The following is a 19309-nucleotide window of genomic DNA, read 5'->3' as shown; positions in this document are numbered from 1 at the left end:
ATGGCAGCAATCATCGAGCCTGTGACCGTTCGCCCATTGGGGTATTATCCAGAAACAATGTGGGTTCATGAAGACTTTGCTTCCTTCAGCTCAAATGATTCAGTAAGAATCACATCTCTCACTTTTTTTTTTCCTTTTGTCTATTAATGATATCTCTAATGTGTTTGATTAATCTTCATCCTTGTAGGCATTCGAGTCATACACAAAACAAGTAGATGAGCTGAAAATGCAAGTGAAAGATATGTTTATTAACGACCCTACGAGTGATCCGGTTGAGAAAGTGAAGTTGATCGACTCACTATGTCGCTTGGGCGTATCGTACCAATTCAAGATTGAGATTGAAGACCAAATGAATCGAATTTTCAGCCTTCAACTTAACTTTGATGATCATGACTATGATCTATACACCGTGGCACTCGTATTTCGAGTATTTCGACAACATGGCTTCAAAATGTCCTCTGGTGAGTAAACAAAACTCCGTTTTTGTGAAACACAATCTTGAAATAAGATCCCGCTGAAGTTCGATCAATTTTGCAAAAACTAATACATTTGTTACGGTTTGATTATGATGTGTAGAGGTGTTTAACAAATTCAAGAGCGATGACGGTAACTTCAAAGAGAGCCTAACTAATGATGTCAATGGGATTCTAAGCCTCTATGAAGCTGCCCATTTGAGCCTACATGGGGAAGATATTCTAGACCAAGCCCTGGCTTACACAAGTGCACAACTTGACTTATTGGGTCTTTTTCCCTTGTGGGTGTGGGAAGTATGAAGCCAAGTGCCCGAAAGAGAGAGTCAAGGCTGTCAGCCCTTTTTCCAGTCGTGCGCTATTTGTGCCTTTCAAAAAGGAGCGAAGCCGCTTTATTTATGTACTAGGGTTTACGAGGTGAAGGCCGATCCCGTTGGATCTCTGGATAAGTTGGTCCATTCCAAAATGAAAGTCATGGTGGTCGAATCGCCTATTCATCTGGCAGCACATCTTATTTTTGTAGGACGTTGCTGCTGCCCTTTCCTCCACTGAACAGGTATCCTCCTTGTCGATCATCCTATCCTTCCGAGTTGTCTTCACCTGACAAAGTCTTATTACAGGCTCAAGCTTTTGCTCTTGCCGCGCTTTCAATTTCCTCCTATGTCAGCTCGACCTGTAATTCACTTGTTGGCTCAGCCAGATGAGAATGAGGATCAAACGAAGCGGACCATCTGCCTATGAGAAAGCGAGTTGCCCATTCGGCCTTCACGCTCCACTTCAAGGTCTCTGAGCTGAAGAGAGGGAATAGCTGGCTGATAGGTGCCCAGGGCAGGACATCATTCCTTTCTCCTCCTCTAGCTGCTGGTGAGGGGCAATCAACCGATCCCTGAAAATAGAAAGAATTAAATCAAGGGAATACATCTCCTTCTATGAAGAAGTGGAGTCTCACAATGAAGTTCTACTCAAGCTTGCGAAGATAGACTTCAATCGCATACAATTACTCCACCAACAAGAACTTAACGTGGTCTCCATGTAAACCTAATATCAATTTGCAATTTCATTAGAAGACTCATTAAGTTAAATTCTTTTTGGTGCATTTGTAGGTGGTTCGAGGACTTGAAGCTCGCTTCGCGATATTCTTATGCAAAAAATAGAATCGTAGAAGTCTACATGTGGACTGTCGCTGTTTACTTTGAGCCACCATACCTACTTGCTCGGATAATTCTTACCAAAATCGTCAAATTTATGTCAATCATCGATGATACGTACGATGCCTATGCTACCATTGACGAACTTCGAATATTGACAGATGCAATTGAGAGGTTTGTTAGCTATAGCTAACTCTCTTATATATGTTCATGTTTACAGGTTATCTACATGCTCTTATATATGTTCATGTTTACAGGTTATCTACATGCATTGTAGAATTGATGTTCATAAAAATTTCACTAATTTTGTAGGTGGGACAATAGTGCTATTGATCAACTACCAGACTACATGAAATTCCTTTATAGCACTTTTTTGAATCTTTACGGTGAATTTGAGACTGAATTAGAAAGTGAAGGCGGATCTTATGGTGTGTCTTATGCAAGGGATGCGGTATGCATGATAACTATATATATATATAAAATATATGAGGATACTTATTTTACACCCTTACGTTAGACTCTTATGTGAGAATTCCTATATATATATATATATATATATATATATATATATGTAATTAGTTGATAATTGTGTATTTCTCACATTGATACTTGACTTGTAACTAGCTCATCCAATTGGTGAAAGCATACCATATTGAGGCAGAGAGGCTGAACAAAGGCTATGTTCCGTCATTTGATGAGTACATGGAGAATGCCGTTATTACAAGTGCTTCTAATGCAATTGCAATGTCATCGTTCCTTGGAATGGAAGAAACCGCTACGATGGAGGCTTTTGACTGGCTAAAAGGATTTCCAAAAATTGATACGGCTGTGTAAATTATTTGTCGTCTCATGGATGACATAACATTACGGGTGGTATGATATGTAGAAAGAAATTTATACTAGGGAAATATGCATCTAGATCCCCTGAAAAGCGTGTTTTGTTAAAGTCGCATTTTGCCTTAGGAGGACAAAGCGATACGGACCTGAGGTCCAAAGAGTCGACAATGCCTCAATTGGTTTGGGTCAAAACATTTCTCTCACTTCCTTTTTCACTTCGATGTCCTTATGGATATACCACATACAAGGAGAAAGATATAACAAGAATCCTGACCCGTATAATCCAGTTGTTGGGCCCCGGAGAGGCTAAACGTGTAGGGGATTGTTAAAGTCCCATATCACTTGGTGAAGACCAATCAATGTGATTTACTTTTATCTTACCTTCTTCTTCTACTTCTCCATACTTTCTTCAAATTATATCATGTTTATACTACAAGAACAAACTTCAAGGGATCTAGTTGCATGCTACGTACCTTTTATGTATCCGCATTATTTTTCCACTAGTAGTAACTGATGGATCGAGTTTAACACAAGAGGGGGGGGGGGTGAATTGTGTCCCCAAATTCCAATTGGAATCCCTTTTTCAATTTAAACAAATTAATGGCAATTAACAAGTAGCACACAAATTTGGACTCTAATGATTATCCTAATCAATATTCAATCCAATGCAAGATGTGATACAATATAGTGAATGACCAAATATCAAATAATCAAGAATTGCACAAAACAGATTTTCAAGCAACACAATGCACACAGATTTTTCAACTCACAACACCTTAATAAACACTATATCAAAATTTCAGATCAAAATTCAAAGTGTAAGGCAGTCTGCTATTCACGGACATATTAGGTTTCAGAAAATTCTACAATTCAAAACACTTGTCCTAATGATTTAGAGAAACATCCACTAATGCAATTAACAACCTCAAGCAAATGATCAACACACAAGGGCAGAAAATCAGTTTTAATGCAAGGTCTTGCAATGACCAAAATAGTTTAGGAAGCAATTAAACACTTTGTCAATCAACAAGCAAACAATGCAATCAACAAAAATTGACACAACGATTTATAGTAGTTCGGAGACCCTTCTGCTACGTCTACTACCTAGGTTCACCAACCTAGAATTTTCAACCTCCACTAAGGATGTGGTTTTCTCAAGAGCTCCACAAAACTCACAAGGGTTTTTAGGTCACCCTTGAAACTGAAAATTTCAAGACAATCTTCAAACTTTACGACCAAGGGTTTCTAAGAACTCCCTCAAACTTCAATGTTTGCAATATGCCCTAACAAAGGGACTTTCTCAATGGGTTTTTCAGCCAAGGTTCTCACAGCTAGCACTAAGCTATTTAAGTGAAGAACTTTCAATAACAACAATCACACACTCACGGGTAGGATTTTCAAGTAGGTAAGGTGAGGTGATTTTGGGAGAAATAACACCTTGAGCTTAAGTGAAAGCACCCTCTTTTTGCAGCAGCAAAATGGTGAGAAGGCCTTGAGTAGTGGCTCAAGAAGAAGCTGGGATTTTAGTAGACAATGGATGCTTGAATGCTTGAAAGCTTTGAACAAAGTTCTCTCTTGATTGCAAATGCTTCTCCAAGTTTGGTGAAAGGGAAGATCCTCTTTTAATGGCAATTCTCTCCTATGCTTGCAGCCATTGGATCAAACTTCAAGAGTTGATCTCTACCATTCACTGCAGCTCCTAATCTTGGTCATTGATGATTTGAGCAAACAAATCTCCACCATAGAGTATATAGACGTTGGAAGCTTGAGAGAAGTCAAATTGAACCTTTCTTCCATAAGTGTTGTCACAAGCACAACCCTTTGATCAATGTATGTCTTCAAATCTTGACCATTCAAATTCTCTTTAATTCTCAACCATGGATGTAGATTGTACTATGCCATCTTGTCCCTTCATTTTGAATCAAAGACTTCAAAAGTGATCCCTTAGTCAAGGATCTTGTTTGATTGCACCAACCTAACTTTCTTGATAGCACATGTCTTGAGTGAAAATGTCAAACAAGAATATATCACTAATGATAGAGAGGACAAGGCTTGTCCCACATGTTTGAAAAGATTTGTATCTCCATGAAGACCACAACCAATAGCCTCAATGTTGGATTCATTCAACTTGATTAAATGCCTTAGTGGAAAGTTGACAAATATAGGATTTTTCATAGTTTCCTAGAGCTCCAAGCTCATTCTTAGAAACGGGACTTCGACACTCTTGAACATACTGAATTCTGAGTCATATGAGACCACAATGATGATTAACCTACAAGGAAATAGGAGGTAGAACTCCCCAATTGCATGTAAGCTCAAAGAGCTTCATATAGAGCGCATAGGTTAATTACATTATAAAAACAACCCAGAAAATTCATATTACTGCATGATAAATCATTTTATATGTATTAGAATGTCCATGTAAAATTTCATAACAATCAGAAATCGTTTGGTCACTCAACCAAGCAATTAGGTCACTAATAGTGAAACCGATAAATTCTAAGTGTAAATTCAATGTCATTTTACAAACTCAGTGTAAATGAATTTTTCTCTTGAACTTTACTAAATCAAATATGTTCATAGTGATGAAACTAAGATGCACACGAAATTTCATTTAAATTGGAGTTCATTTGATTCACCACGTTCACAAAGAACACATATGCACAAAATTAGGCAAAACCTAGTTTTGGCGGAATTTAAGCATATAACCAAATATATATGTGATGCACTTAATTTCTCGTGATTATAGTCCTAGAACATATATTAAACCTTCATGTGCATGTGGTTCAAGTTTCAAGTCATTTGGACCTAAGTTGGTTAAGATATGATAATTGGAAAATTGATGCTCTAACTTAGTCCATTCTAGTTCAGTTGCAATTCTGAATTTCCAGCAATATATTAAGCATGAGTACATGTCAAATTCACATAGTATTAGGCAAAAGCCTCTTCAATGATATATTCATGTAAGGTAATCAATAAGATATATTCATTTAAATTCAATTCACATAAATCAAATATTGCTTTAATGTTTCATTATCATTTATAAATGATTTAATATCATCAAAATTAGACATATAGGACCATAGGTCCAACAGTAACAAACAATGTCAATAATTTGTACTTCTAGGTAGAGCAAAAGGGGGTACATATCGCAACCAGCGTCGAGTGCTATATGAAGCAATATGGCTTGTCTGAGGGAGAGACGATAAGAAACTTACAGAAAATGACTGCAAGTGCATGGAAAGATGTAAATGAAGAATGCATGAGACCAACTGCTGTCTCCATGGATCTCCTAATCAGGTTCGTTAATCTTGCTCGTGTCATTGTAATCCTTTACAAGTATGAAGATAAATACACCAATAGTGGGACTTTGAAGGGTTACATCAAGTCATTGTTCGTCGAGCCCATTCCAAAGGAAGATTGATTCTAGTGCTTTAAGATTGAAGTTGTACGTTGTGTTTATGTCTACAATAAGATGATATAGACTTACTTCACTCGTGTTGTCCAAATATATTGTCTGTGGTGTTTGAATTTTCCATTTTTTATCAATGTGTGAGAATCCTTGCCACCTGAGTTGGCTAAATATTGTCACTCGTGTTTGAATTTATTTGTTACAGATGCCTTCTTTGATAAGAAAAAGGAACATTGAGATTGGTTATCTTTGATTGGAAAATAAATGTAGGTTGATGTTCTTATTTTTTGCTGATTGCATGTTGCATACCTTCTTTGGTTGATCAATTCATCCAAAATTGTACAACTTTCAAAAGAAAAAAAAAATGGAAACTGTAGTACCCGGTTTTCGTCCGGCCAAAAAAAAATACAAAATACAAAAAAAATATATAACAAAAAAAAAAAACAAAAAAGATAAAGTGGTGAAAAAGAAAAAAAAGGGGAAGAGAAAAAGGGGAAGGAAATCGGTGGAAAAGGAGAAGAAAAGGAGAGAAAAGGTAGGGGAGAAAGAGAGAAAAGGTAGGGGAAATTGGGGGTAAAAAGAAAAGAAGAAAAAAGAAAAAAGAAAAAAGGGGGCGTGAATAAAGGGAAGAGAAAAAGGGGAAGGAAATCGGGGGAAAAGGAGAAGAAAGAAAGAAGAGAGGCACTGGGGGGAGGAATCAGTTGGAGAGAAGAAATCATCGGCGGAAGGACAAGAGGAAGAGAGGAAGAAGAAGTGTTCAACAATAAGAAGGAGAGGTAATGATTCTGTTTCCGGTTTATTCATTTATCTTCGTATTGATACCTGGAATTTGTCTGTTCACTGTGTTAAAATCTGGATTTGTTTGTGCTATGTTGAAATCTGAATTTGTGCTATGTTGATGCCTCTGTTCATGCTCAGTTTATATCTAATTCATACCCGATTATTCTCCGTTTATATCCGATTTAGATCTCCCTGCTTATTCTTTGTTTACTTGGCCATTGTTGTCCCGGTTATTCTTTGGATCTGATATCAGCTTGTGTTGATTCATATCAGACTCTAAATCTGACTCTGTTCGTATAGCTTTTGTTAATTATTTGATATCATTGTGTATGTATATATGTATATGTGGTGTGTGAATGTGTGTGTTGTGCGTGTATATATATACAGTGGGTGTATGCACGTATATGTATAGTGTATTGTGTTTGTATATGTATATGTACCAGCTTGTGGATGTGTTTATATATGTATATGTGCATACATGATATGGTTGTGTATGATGTTGTATATGTTTATATGTGTATATGAATTTTTAAATATGGAAGTAATTTGATATTATATTTGAATACCTATTTGACCTTCCTCTTGTTGAATTTTGCTACGTGGATTGGGCTTGGCTCCATCGGGATCGGGTTGGACTTTATTTGGACCGGAATTAATGAGAGCTTGAGCAACTTTGGGATTTCGTTCGATTTATGACAAATTTTTGTTCTTTTTAATTTTATTATTACATGTGTACATTTAGCCCTCATGTTGGGTAATTCATTTCATTCATGTCGACATGTATAACTTTGGACATTAATTATTTGGATTTTTATTTATTTATTATAAGTATATAGGCTTAAAATTGAATATAGGTCATTTCAATTAAAGAAATCATAAGTTGATTTCCTTTATTTGAATTATGAACCTTATTTGATTTCATTTATGAATTTGCCATAAGTTGGCAATAATAGGTTAAATTGATAGATGACACTTTTCCAAATAATCATTTATACCATAAGTTGGTATTTAAAATTAAACCTACCAAAAGTTGGTAGGACATTTTATCATTTAACACCATAAGTTGGTGTTTAAAATTAAACCTACCAAAAGTTGGTAGGACATTTTATCATTAACACCATAAGTTGGTGTTTAAAATTAAATCTACCAAAAGTTGGTAGTGTGGCTCCAAATAAAACTATCATAAGTTTTAGTAATATTACAATTCTTTTTTAATGCTATCATAAGTTGGTAGTATTCTTACAAATCTTTTCCCAAAACTATCATAAGTTGATAGTGTTATTTCAAACCTATTTCCAAGTAAAAACCATCATAAATTGATAGTGATATTCTAAGCTTTTTTTTTTTTCAAACACTATCATAAGTTGATAAGTGTGTTGAAAGTAATAATTCAAACTTTAACAATTATATCTTGCAAAGAGCAAGTATCCATAAGATAGCCATGAAATTAATTAGGGTAACCGTTTTCAAACGGGAGTTGTGGGGTGCCCAACACCTTCCCCACACTCAATCGATCCCCGTACCCTTTTCTCTGGTTCGCAAGTTTTTTTTGTGTCCAATTGCACTTTAAATCAATTGGTGACGACTCTAAACATTTTTCATCCTCAAACGCCGGTCCGCGTCGTGACCCCGGTTGCGACAGAAACTCACCTACTTCATCAACTCATCAAAAATAAAATCTTCAAACCAAACTCCCAGTCAACATGCTTCATATAAGCCCTGACAATAGTCAAAATCAATAACACACAAGAGACAAACAGTTTTAACTATAGTAGTTGGGGAAAAACCCCAAAAAACAACAAAAAAAACGGACAATATTGTTGTTTGATGGGTCCCAATGTCCAATCTCTAACAAGGTCTTTAACTAGCTCAAGTGAGTTGGGCTTTGACCCATGGGTTTCTGCCCTTTGTAGCTGGGCTAAGGAGGAATAAAGTTGTGTTGACCCGGTGTATCTCTGAAAAATCGGACAACCCAAAACAGACAATATTATTGAAATATATAGGGGTGTGGATTTTTGATACGTGAGGCCCCAATACGCACGTGAGAACTTGTTCAGACATGTAAGGTGGTGAAGCATCTGGTGGAGGTGGGTTAGGAGGATTGGCTGAAGTAGAGGCAGTTTCAGGTTTAATCATAGAAACCTCAGAAGAGGGAATGATTAATGCATCTAAAAGGTTAGAAATAGTATTATCCTGAGATGAAGAGGATAAAATATTGATAGACTTGGGTTCATCATCAATATTCTTTCCTTTAGGATCAGGTTGTGAAGGTAAAGGTGGTGTATTTGGTTTAGAATATTGATGAACCCAAGTCGATAAATATTTTATCCTCTTCACCTCAAGATAATTCATCAATTCGCTCCTTCCATTTTGTAGGAGGAATGTCATCCACAGTAAAAGGATGTATGGAAATGACTGGTGGAGGAGGAAAAGTAGCAGTAGCTGGGGTGGTTGGTTGTGGGTCATCATCTTCTTGTTCAGACAGGATTTACGTTGGAGATCACAAGGACCCACGTCTTGATGGGGATGGAATTTGACAAAAAAAAAAGGTGGGGAATTTTGCAACCACACAGGGTTTCTGATATTTGGTCGTCTACCTTTAGTTTCTTGGTGGAACTGCTACCACGAGTGCAATTTAATGGACTGGACAATGGCAGAGCTGATGAAAAATCTGTCGGCATGAATAATGGGGTTAAATAAATTGATTATAATTTATTAGAATAATTCTAATTAATTTTAACTGATTTCTAGACATCTCGTTAGTGACTATCTAGTGAAGCATTTTACACTCGATCAATATGAAAGGTTGGATGTTAAGTGTGCCCTGCATGAATATTTATGATCAATGGCTATTCACATGTCACATATATTTGGGAGTAAAACAAGGTAATATTTTAGCGGTATATAACATTATACTAATTACACAGTACTAGATAATTTTATTTTATTATTGACATCTTCAAGTTTAACTATAATTTTACTGTACACCCGAGTCACTAAGTGAAATGATAAAGATAGTGTGTGTCAACCTAGTGACTAGGTTTCGAATCCCCTCCAGTTATAAAAAAAAAAAAAACTATAATTACACTGTAGTTGACATAGAGTACACTAGACGGTAGAGAGTGATTTTGGATTGGATAAATTTAACATAGGATAAGTGAAAATGAAAGTATCTATTATTGAAAAAATAAAAATAAATAAATGAGGATGAAAGAAGCTAGTTAATTTTAATTGGAAGACGCGATTAATTTTAATAAATAAATAAATTGGCAATATTTATCTTGTTATTTTAATTAAATATTGATCAAGTTGAATTCCCAATGAATCAGTTGGACTACATCGTACATATTAGTTTTTCATTTCTTAACATGGTTTGTCGGTTGGCATTGTTTCATGGGAAAGTCACAATCACAATAACTTTCCAAGCACTTAATATGTATTCTCATATAAATATATCAATAGGCCATAGATATCAGATTTCCTCCAATAGGATCCAATTGTGCATGTATAAAACATGAAACATGTTTGTCGGCATTTGGTTCATGGGAAAGTCACAATCATTATCACTTTCCCAGCTGTAAGTCTTTTGTTTCATTTCTCATGGAACAATCACAAACACTACGAATCTATGACTACATATTTAATTAGGGATCATAAATTAAATTAAGTTTGAACATAAATTATATATCCAAAATTCATATCAAAACACAAAATCTTTGTCTAGTGTACTTGTCCGGATCCTAACTTGAAAATCCAATCTGGATTAGGATTCGGACGTATAAATATTTCGTAAATATGTGATGTTGTCCATCCCTAAATTCAATGTGTAATCTTAATGCATAGGATGTCGGGGGTCTGTTGTAGTTTTTACTACAGTAGTCCCCGCTGTAGCTTTTGGAGCACAACATTTATTTTATTTTATTTTTAAAAATTATAAATGTGATGTGTAGTATTTGACCTAATGAATCGAACGACATCACTGTTCTTTGGGATTGGCTTTGGACGTTTCCTGCACAGCTTAAGTGGAGGGCGAAGAAGGTTTTTGTTCAAAACGAAATTCAAATTCACTGCGATCGAGACATCGAATTTTTTGAATTTATATCCGATGGTCTAAAATTATTATGCATTTTTCATGTCAGATATAATTTTGTTTCAAACAAAAAATATAACGTCCAGTTAGTTAAAATTATCCTAGAGCATGCTTCCGCCACTCATCCTATTGTGCATATATAAAACATTTTTGACTGCATTGTTTAATGGGAAGTCACAATCAAAATAACTTTCCCAGCTGTCCTTTGTTTCATTTTTTATGGAACAACCACAACCACAAACACATATTTATTATGAATTTACCACCACAAATTTAATGGGATAATTGTTAAATACACATGTTTTTTTTTTCTTTCTAAATACACACATGCATTTATTGATAGCCCCATCAATCACAATCTTTTATGCATTCACTGTCATTTGTCATGCACATGCTACCTCGTGTACTGTTTTCTTGTCTATTATTTTTTGGTTTTTTTTTTTTTTTTTTTTGCATTACTCATTTAATAAGTGATGAAGTGAACTATTTTGTTGATCATTTAAATTAAATTGGTGCATCCAAGAATGATCTCCACTAATTTAATATTTAGTAATTTTAGTCTGCCCATTACCTGAATTCCACTAATTCATATTCAAGTTAATAAATTTTTGTATAGATAAAACAAAATATGTCTGGATTGATCAATTGATAAAGTGAGTCATTTTTTTTAATAGGGGAGAGAGATTCAAACCCTATCACTAGGATGATACACATCATTTTTATCACCATAATTAGTGGCTTGAGTATATACATCATTTTTAGCATCTGCACACAATTTTATTGGGCATATAACGCCCAGTTGAAATTTATTAGATATATAGCACCTTGTCGCTTTTAGAAACAGCGTCTAACAGTGACACTTATTTGTCTTTAACGATGTCGTTGTTATGAACAACGGCTCTATTAAATTTAAATATAGCTGCTGTTTCCAACAGCGGCTATGGTAGAGGCTATGGTCATTTAGTGTAATGCCGCTATTAGCAACAGTAATATGCTGCCATTGATAATAGCGGCATTCATCGAGATATAAAAACGGTCAAACAGCGACATTGTGATTTTTTTTGTATGCTTTGATTTTAAGGTGTTGATTCAGATTTGCTTTGATTTCTCCTATAATTCTCTAGTTTGATTTGCTGGAGCTTGCGATTGGAACTTGTTAATGGCTCGGTTTGGTGTTTTTAGAGATTGATTAACTGATTGTTTGAGGTTTTTGTTGTCAATTGAAAGATCTTTTCTCTTAGGATGGTTGACAGGGTTTGGGGCGGGATGGAGATGTAGTCAATAATGCATATATATACACATATATATACACCTATATATATATGTGTATATACTCGTTTTGCTACTTTAATTATTTAAGCATCATTTTCTTTTTATCATACTGGTTTCCTACTTTAATATGATTTCATCAAATGTGTTTTTCTTAACCGATTTTTAAGGACTTCGTAAATTTCGTGTGTTATATAATCAATCTGTATTGGTGCATATTTTAAGTTTGTGTTTTGAGAATGAGAGATTAAATACATCCACTACAAATAATTAAATATTAAATATTATATTATATTATATTATATCTCAATAAAATGTTTGTCAGATTGGTAATGGCACGAACATGAGTTGATCGTTCTACATCTCGATCAGTATCTAGGGTCACGAGAGTCTTGAAATCAGTGGATATGTGCATTTAGTAAAAACTGTGTGTATTTAGATGCACCCATTTAATTCCTAATCTTACTGTCTATTTGGTACAACAAAACCAAAAGCGGTTTCGCTACACCAAACGGTGCAGCGGTTGCAGCGGAACCGCTGCACATTTTGTAGTGGTTCCACTGTAATATGAGAAGCTCCGTGTAGGAGCTTCTCTAGATGGATCCGCCTAGTATATATTTTTTAAATTTTTTTAGTTGTGGGGCTCACGTAATGATTATATTTTTAAACTTTTATAATAATTGATGTGGGCCTCACAATTTTAATAATATATATATGGTTTTCTACTTAATATTATAATATTTTATATTTTTCTACTTAATAAAATTATTTTCAATTTTGATATAAAAATTTTTCTAATATACTTAATTTTTTTTTAATAATAAATTATATTTATTAAATTAAATTTAATGATAAAATTATAAATTATTGTTACAAAAACAATTTTAATAAAAATTATATTTATTAGATTAAGTATTAAAATCATAAAATCTAATATTATAATACTTTAATTCAACCGTTTTTCCGTTAACTTCAATTTTTATTTCACCAAACACCTCATAGTATATTTGGCAGCTTTAGGCTCAGTTTTTTTTTTCCAGCTTTTCCACCAGCATTGAAAATCAATATTTTTGCTCTACCAAACAGACTCTTAGTATTAAATAAGGAAGTCACAATGAGAATACTTGTCCCAGCTGTCTTTTCTTTCATTTCTTGTGGAACAACCACAAACTTTTTTTTTAATGAATTTACAACCACAAATTTAATGCGTAATAGCTGTATTCAATGTGTGTTAGCAAATAATATCATTTTTCAAAATTTTCAACCATTTCATTGGGAGATCCGGCCTGCGCACTATAAAATTTTAAAAAATTTTGAAAAATTATAAATATGTAGTAGTATTTTGCATGACGGATCCAATGATATTTTTTTGTTCAAAACAAAAATAAAATGTTTTGAGTGTATATTTGATGATCTAGAATCATCATGCATTTTTCATACTGAATTTGATTTTTGTTTCGCAAAAAAAAGATATCGTTACATTCGTCATTCTAAATACTATAAATTTATGATTTTTACAATCCAATTTTCTTAAAGAAAATTGGTCCACGAGTTGAGTCTACCCCAATAATTTGTTGGGTCCTTTTGTGCCTATAAATTCCAAATTTGACAAGTCTTTAGATAAACACACAACTTACACAAGATCTACAAATTCATCCATCGTTTCTAAACTCAATTAATGGCAGGAATCATCACTGTACTCCCGTTGGGGCATTTTCCAGAAACAGTGTGGGTTTGTGAAGATTTTGCTTCCTTCAGCTCAAATGATTTAGTAAGAATCAAATCTCTCGCTTCGATCTTTTTTTCTTTTGTTTCCAGTGTTCATGCTATCTCTAATGTGTTTGAATTTGTTGACTCTTGTCATGTTTTCCTTTGATTTTAATTGATATGGACGATATTAGTTAGGAAAAGGATTTGCTGGAATTATTCCAACAATTCCACCAGATCTACACCATTAAATGGTGGGAAAAGGATTTGTTGGAATTATTCCAGCAATTCCACCATATCTACACCATTGAATGGTGTGGTTGTAGTGTTATCAAATCAATGCATTGTTGCATTGGATGATGTAGATCTTGTGAAATTCCTGAAATAATTCCAGCCCCCCTATCCCTGAATGGTGTGGATGTAGTGTTGTCAAATCAATGCATTGTTGCATTGGATGGTGTAGATCTGATGAAATTCCAGGAATAATTCCAACCCTCTATCCCTATTAGTTATTATTGGGACAAAATACCCAAATTACTTTTATCCAATGGTTAAAACAAAATAGTGTCACATCATTCTTTTCATATATGTTTTTTGACTTTATTAAAAAAATGAGATGGCTTGGTATCATATGGGTCGTCAAATTAAAATTCTAGATTCTAAAATTCAAGGGAACCCATGACTTTTATGAGAGTACATGAACAATATTCTCCAGGAGATTTAATTGAATTCTTCAAGGTGATAATTAAGGATGAATTTTTCCACTTGGATGATTCTATATTCTCGATCTGTAACTTACTAATATATTTTAGGGTATTGGAGATGCAAATTTCACGTTTAGGGATTTATCCAAATCCGAAATGCCCTCAATTTTGTCAATTTTATGGTTCCTATTTCTCAAACTATATGACCTTTGATTAAATTTCATTCTTGTAGGCATTCAAGTCATACACGAAACAAGTGGACGAGCTGAAAATGCAAGTGAAAGATATGCTAATTAACCCTGCGATTGATCCGGTTGAAAAAGTGAAATTGATCGACTCACTATGTCGCTTGGGTGTATCGTATCAATTTAAGAGTGAGATTGGAGACCAAATGAATCAAGTTTTCAATCTTAAACTCAACCTTGATGATCGTGACTACGATCTATACACCGTGTCACTCGTATTTCGAGTATTTAGACAACATGGCTTCAAAATGTCCTCCGGTGAGTAAACAAAATTCCATTTTTATGAAACACAATCTTGAAATAAGATCCCCTGAAGTTTGATCTTGTTAGGGTTTGATTATGATGTGTAGAGGTGTTTAACAAATTCAAGAACGATGACGGTAACTTCAAAGAGAGCCTAGCTAATGATGTCAATGGGATTCTAAGCCTTTATGAAGCTGCCCATTTGAGCCTACATGGGGAAGATAATTTAGACCAAGCCCTGGCTTACACAAGTGCACAACTTGACCTATTGGCTAGCCAATGTGAGTCTCATCTTGCTAAACATATAGCCGTTGCCTTGCAACATCCCTTTCACTTTGCCATACCAAGAATTAAATCAAGGGAATACATCTCCTTCTATGAAGAATTGGAGTCTCACAATGAAGTTCTACTCAAGCTTGCGAAAATAGACTTCAATCGCGTACAATTACTTCATCAACAAGAACTTAACGAGGTCTCCAGGTAAACCTAATCGACATACACAAGTCAATTGTAATTTCATTAGAAGAATACTTAAGTTAATTTAGTTTGATGCATTTGTAGGTGGTTCGAGGATTTGAAGCTCGCTTCGCGATATTCTTATGCGAGAGCTAGAATCGCAGAAATCTATATGTGGACTGTTGCTGTTTACTTTGAGCCACAATACCGACGTGCTCGGATAATCCTCACCAAAATTATGAAATTGATGTCAATCATGGATGATACGTACGATTCCTATGCTACCATCGACGAACTTCGAATATTGATAGATGCAATTGAGAGGTTTGATATATGTCCACGTTTAATGGTTCTTTTCATGTGTTGTAGAATTGACGTGCATAAGAATTTCCCTAATTTTGTAGGTGGGACATTAGTACTATTGATCAACTACCAGACTACATGAAATTCCTCTACAACACTCTTTTGAATCTTTACGGCGAATTTGAGACTGAATTAGAAAGTGAAGGCAGATCTTATGGTGTATCTTATGCAAGGGATGCGGTACGCATAATAACTATATATCTATATATCTATATATATATATATATATATAATAAGTAATTAGTTTATAGGATTGTGTATATCTCACATTGATACTTGTGTTTGTTACTAGCTAAAACAAATGATGAAGGCATACCATATTGAGGCAGAGTGGCTGAACAAAGGCTATGTACCATCATTTGATGAGTACATGGAGAATGCCCTAATTTCATGTGGTTATCATGCAGTTGCAATATCATCGTTCCTTGGAATGGAAGAAATTGCAACCATGGAGGCTTTTGAGTGGCTAAAAGGATTTCCAAAGATTGATAAGGCTGCGCAAATTATTTGTCGTCTGATGGATGACATAACATCACGGGTGGTATGATATAGAGAAATAAATTTATATTAGGGTAATATGCAACTAGATCCCCCAAAGAGTACTGTGTTTATAGTGAGAGAACAAACTTCAAGGGGATCTGATTGCAATATAACATATTACGTACGTACATTTTATGTATTCGCATTATTATCCCACTAATAGTAACAAACAATGTCAATAACTTGTATTTGTAGCATGAGCAAAAGAGGAACCATGTCGCCACCGGCGTCGAGTGCTATATGAAGCAATATGGCTTATCTGAGGAGGAGACGGTAAGAAACTTTCAGAAAACGACTGCAAGTGCATGGAAAGATGTAAATGAAGAATGCATGAGACCAATTGTTGTCTCCATGGATCTCCTAATCAGGTTCGTTAATCTTGCGCGTGTCATTGACAGCCTTTACAAGGGTGAAGATAAATACACCAATTGTGAGAGTTTGAAGAGATATATCAAGTCATTGTTCTTCGAGCCCATTCCAATGGAAGAAGAAGCTATAGAGGCCAAGTGATACCAGTCCTCTACAATAAGATGATAGAGACTTCACTCATCATGTATTGTATTGTTAGTGGTATTTGAATTTTCAGTTTTTTATTTTTGTTTTTATAAATAAGCTGGAAGGGATCGAACTTTTGACCTCAGGTCAACGGGTGAGAATCTTTGCCATTTGAGTTGGATATTGTTCTTCCATAGTTTTTTTTATATTTAAATTTAGTATAAAAATACCGCCTTTTATAAGAATAAAGGAATATCGAGCTTACTTATCTTTGGTTGATGTTCTTATTTTTTGTTTTTTTTTTTTAAAGAAAAGGGCTTAGCCTGGAATTTTATTAATCAAGGAAGAGAAAAAGCCTCTCTTCGATGGCTTACATGTTCTTATTTTTTGTTGATTTACCTCAAAATGGAAATTAATCAAAGGTATCAACTGTGTTAATACCTAAAAGAAAGAAGAAAAACATAGAATACTCTAAAAGCACAGACTTATTTTATTTCAAGATTGTTTAGACTAATGGCTCACAGTCCTGACCTCAATCAAGGCTATATGCTCTAGATAAGGCAGAGTATATAAGTAGCAGAGGAATTTTGAGAATACATTTTCATATGTATTTTTCAAGAGCATCCCTGCTGCATCAAATCAAAACTGATTGAGAATTCAAATATTTTCTTGGACGATCTAATGACTTGATAAAGGAAAACAAAGAATCCATTTAATTCTGGTTAAAGAACATGATTTGACAAAGTTTCACTCTAAATCAGTCGAGAACACACAAAAAACCACATACACAGAAACCCCCAATTAGGTATCTGTCTTGGCTAGTCAAATGTACCAACAACTTTTTCACCCAAAAATGCATTTTCCAGACATTCCAGACATGCCAAGAATTTTGTCAAAATTATTGTTGTAAAACGTCGCCGTTTTTCTATCCTAATCAGAAGGAGATAACCGTAAATTTGATAATTTCAAATTTTGCCCGAATCCTAGCAGGACAATGACAAGGGTGGTTTTGTCCACAAAAAAAACCCTTCACGCGCCAAAGCCGCTATATGATGTCTCTGAGGTTTAAGGATTGCTTTTTACTTGTTGTTTGGCTGATCAATCCTTGAATTTGTTTTCTTTATTCTCTGGTGATTTCTCTTCTAGGGTTTTCAAGGATTTTCGATTTCAATTCTGGGTTTCCCCTATTGTTGAGAACACTTCCGTCCGGCCAATGCTGTTATATAGATGTCTCAGAGATTCAAGGATTGTTCATTACTTGTTGTTTGGCTGATCAATCCTTGAATTTGTTTTCTTTGTTCTCTGGTGATTTCGCTTCTCGGTTTTTTAAGGAATTTTCAATTTCACTCCTGGGTTTCCGGATTGCTGAGAACACTACCGTTTGGTTCTCAAATTTTGAGATTCCACTTCTGGGGTTCTCTGGGTTTCAGCGATTCTGAAATTTCTTGTCTGATCACAAGATGATGATTCCAAACAAACGACGCCGTAGATTCGAGGTCACCGAAGTCGACGAACACGATGAGCTTGTGTGCAGTTCTTCTCCTGACAGACCCAAAACGAAATTGAAGATGGTTGTTGGGTCTTCATACTTTCCTAAAAACAACAAATTAAACCCTAAAGGAGAGGATGCCCACTTCATCTGTGAGCACAAGAACACAATTGGAATTGCTGATGGAGTTGGTGGTTGGGCTAGGCATGCTGTCGATTCGGGCATATACGCAAGAGAACTCATGTCCAATTGTCTTGTGGCTCTGGATAAAGAACAAATTGGAGCTGTTAATCCAAAGAGTGTTTTACAGGAGGCCTATTCAAACACAAAGGCTCAAGGTTCTTCTACTGCTTGTGTTCTAACATTGCGGGAGGATCACATATTACAGGCAGCGAATGTGGATGATAGCGGGTTCATGATCTTTAGAGACAATAAATTGTTGTTTCGGTCACCAACAATGCAGCATGGATTTAATCATCCCTATCAATTGGGGAACCATGTGAGGAGTGATCGACCGGAGTGTGCAGACGTGATTGAGATCGGTTTTTTGGAGCCTGGTGATATCATTGTTGCTGGTACTGATGGGGTGTTCGACAACATTCATCCATTTGAGATTGTGGAGGTGTTTGAACAAACTGATGGGAGTGTATGGCCAGAGCAGCATGCTTGTATGATCGCTTCCATTGCGCTGGAGAACTCGCTCGATGAGGACTACTTGTCTCCCTTTCAAATTGCAGCAGAGGCAGCGGGACAGGATTATGACGGGGGCAAGTACGACGACATCACAGTGGTGGTTGCGATGATAGAATCCCTCAAGACATGATGCAGAGCAAGCACTAGTAACAGAACACATTGTATTAGCTTACAGCACAGCGGTGCCTGTCAATTGTATATTGATTCAGTTATTGTGTTATTCAAGCAATGCTGAATTAGTACTTATTCATTATGGTATCAATACATCAAAATTTTGATAATTTTCTTCTTTGTTCTGAATTACTATCTTTATGATTCTCTCTCTTTTGCTGAAGAATTACATCAGATTATTTTCCTGAAGCAGTTTA

At 35.2% G+C, this 19309-nt stretch overlaps 2 protein-coding genes and 1 pseudogene across 2 annotated transcripts; all 3 read left to right on the top strand.

Annotated features, from left to right (window-relative positions):
• LOC119987686 lies at positions 1-5879 on the top strand (annotated as a pseudogene).
• Positions 5880-14655: 8776 nt separating this feature from the next.
• LOC119990206 (casbene synthase, chloroplastic-like) lies at positions 14656-17117 on the top strand. The gene is made up of 6 exons (XM_038836083.1): positions 14656-14920; positions 15013-15385; positions 15467-15685; positions 15766-15904; positions 16017-16265; positions 16460-17117. Exons 1-6 carry the CDS (start codon positions 14689-14691, stop codon positions 16772-16774), a joined length of 1527 nt encoding a protein of 508 aa, XP_038692011.1. The 5' UTR covers positions 14656-14688; the 3' UTR covers positions 16775-17117.
• Positions 17118-18193: 1076 nt separating this feature from the next.
• Positions 18194-19071, top strand: LOC119987685 (probable protein phosphatase 2C 55). The gene has a single exon (XM_038832606.1). It carries the CDS (start codon positions 18220-18222, stop codon positions 19069-19071), a length of 852 nt encoding a protein of 283 aa, XP_038688534.1. The 5' UTR covers positions 18194-18219.
• Positions 19072-19309: the final 238 nt, after the last annotated feature.

The sequence above is a fragment of the Tripterygium wilfordii genome, chromosome 21, assembly GCF_013401445.1.
Source record: "Tripterygium wilfordii isolate XIE 37 chromosome 21, ASM1340144v1, whole genome shotgun sequence".
NCBI lineage: Eukaryota > Viridiplantae > Streptophyta > Magnoliopsida > Celastrales > Celastraceae > Tripterygium > Tripterygium wilfordii.
Note: the sequence above shows the minus strand (reverse complement) of the source record. Positions and strands in the feature narration are given on the sequence as shown.

What these genes read in the sequence shown, in the direction of transcription:
- LOC119990206 (XM_038836083.1), top strand. Translation starts at nt 14,689, where the DNA reads ATGCAAGTGAAAGATATGCTAATTAACCCTGCGATTGATCCGGTTGAA. An exon ending in GAACTTAACGAGGTCTCCAG is followed by an intron (nt 15,386 to 15,466) that starts GTAAACCTAATC and finishes ATGCATTTGTAG; the next exon opens with GTGGTTCGAGGATTTGAAGC. An exon ending in ATGACATAACATCACGGGTG is followed by an intron (nt 16,266 to 16,459) that starts GTATGATATAGA and finishes TTGTATTTGTAG; the next exon opens with CATGAGCAAAAGAGGAACCA.
- LOC119987685 (XM_038832606.1), top strand. Translation starts at nt 18,220, where the DNA reads ATGATGATTCCAAACAAACGACGCCGTAGATTCGAGGTCACCGAAGTC.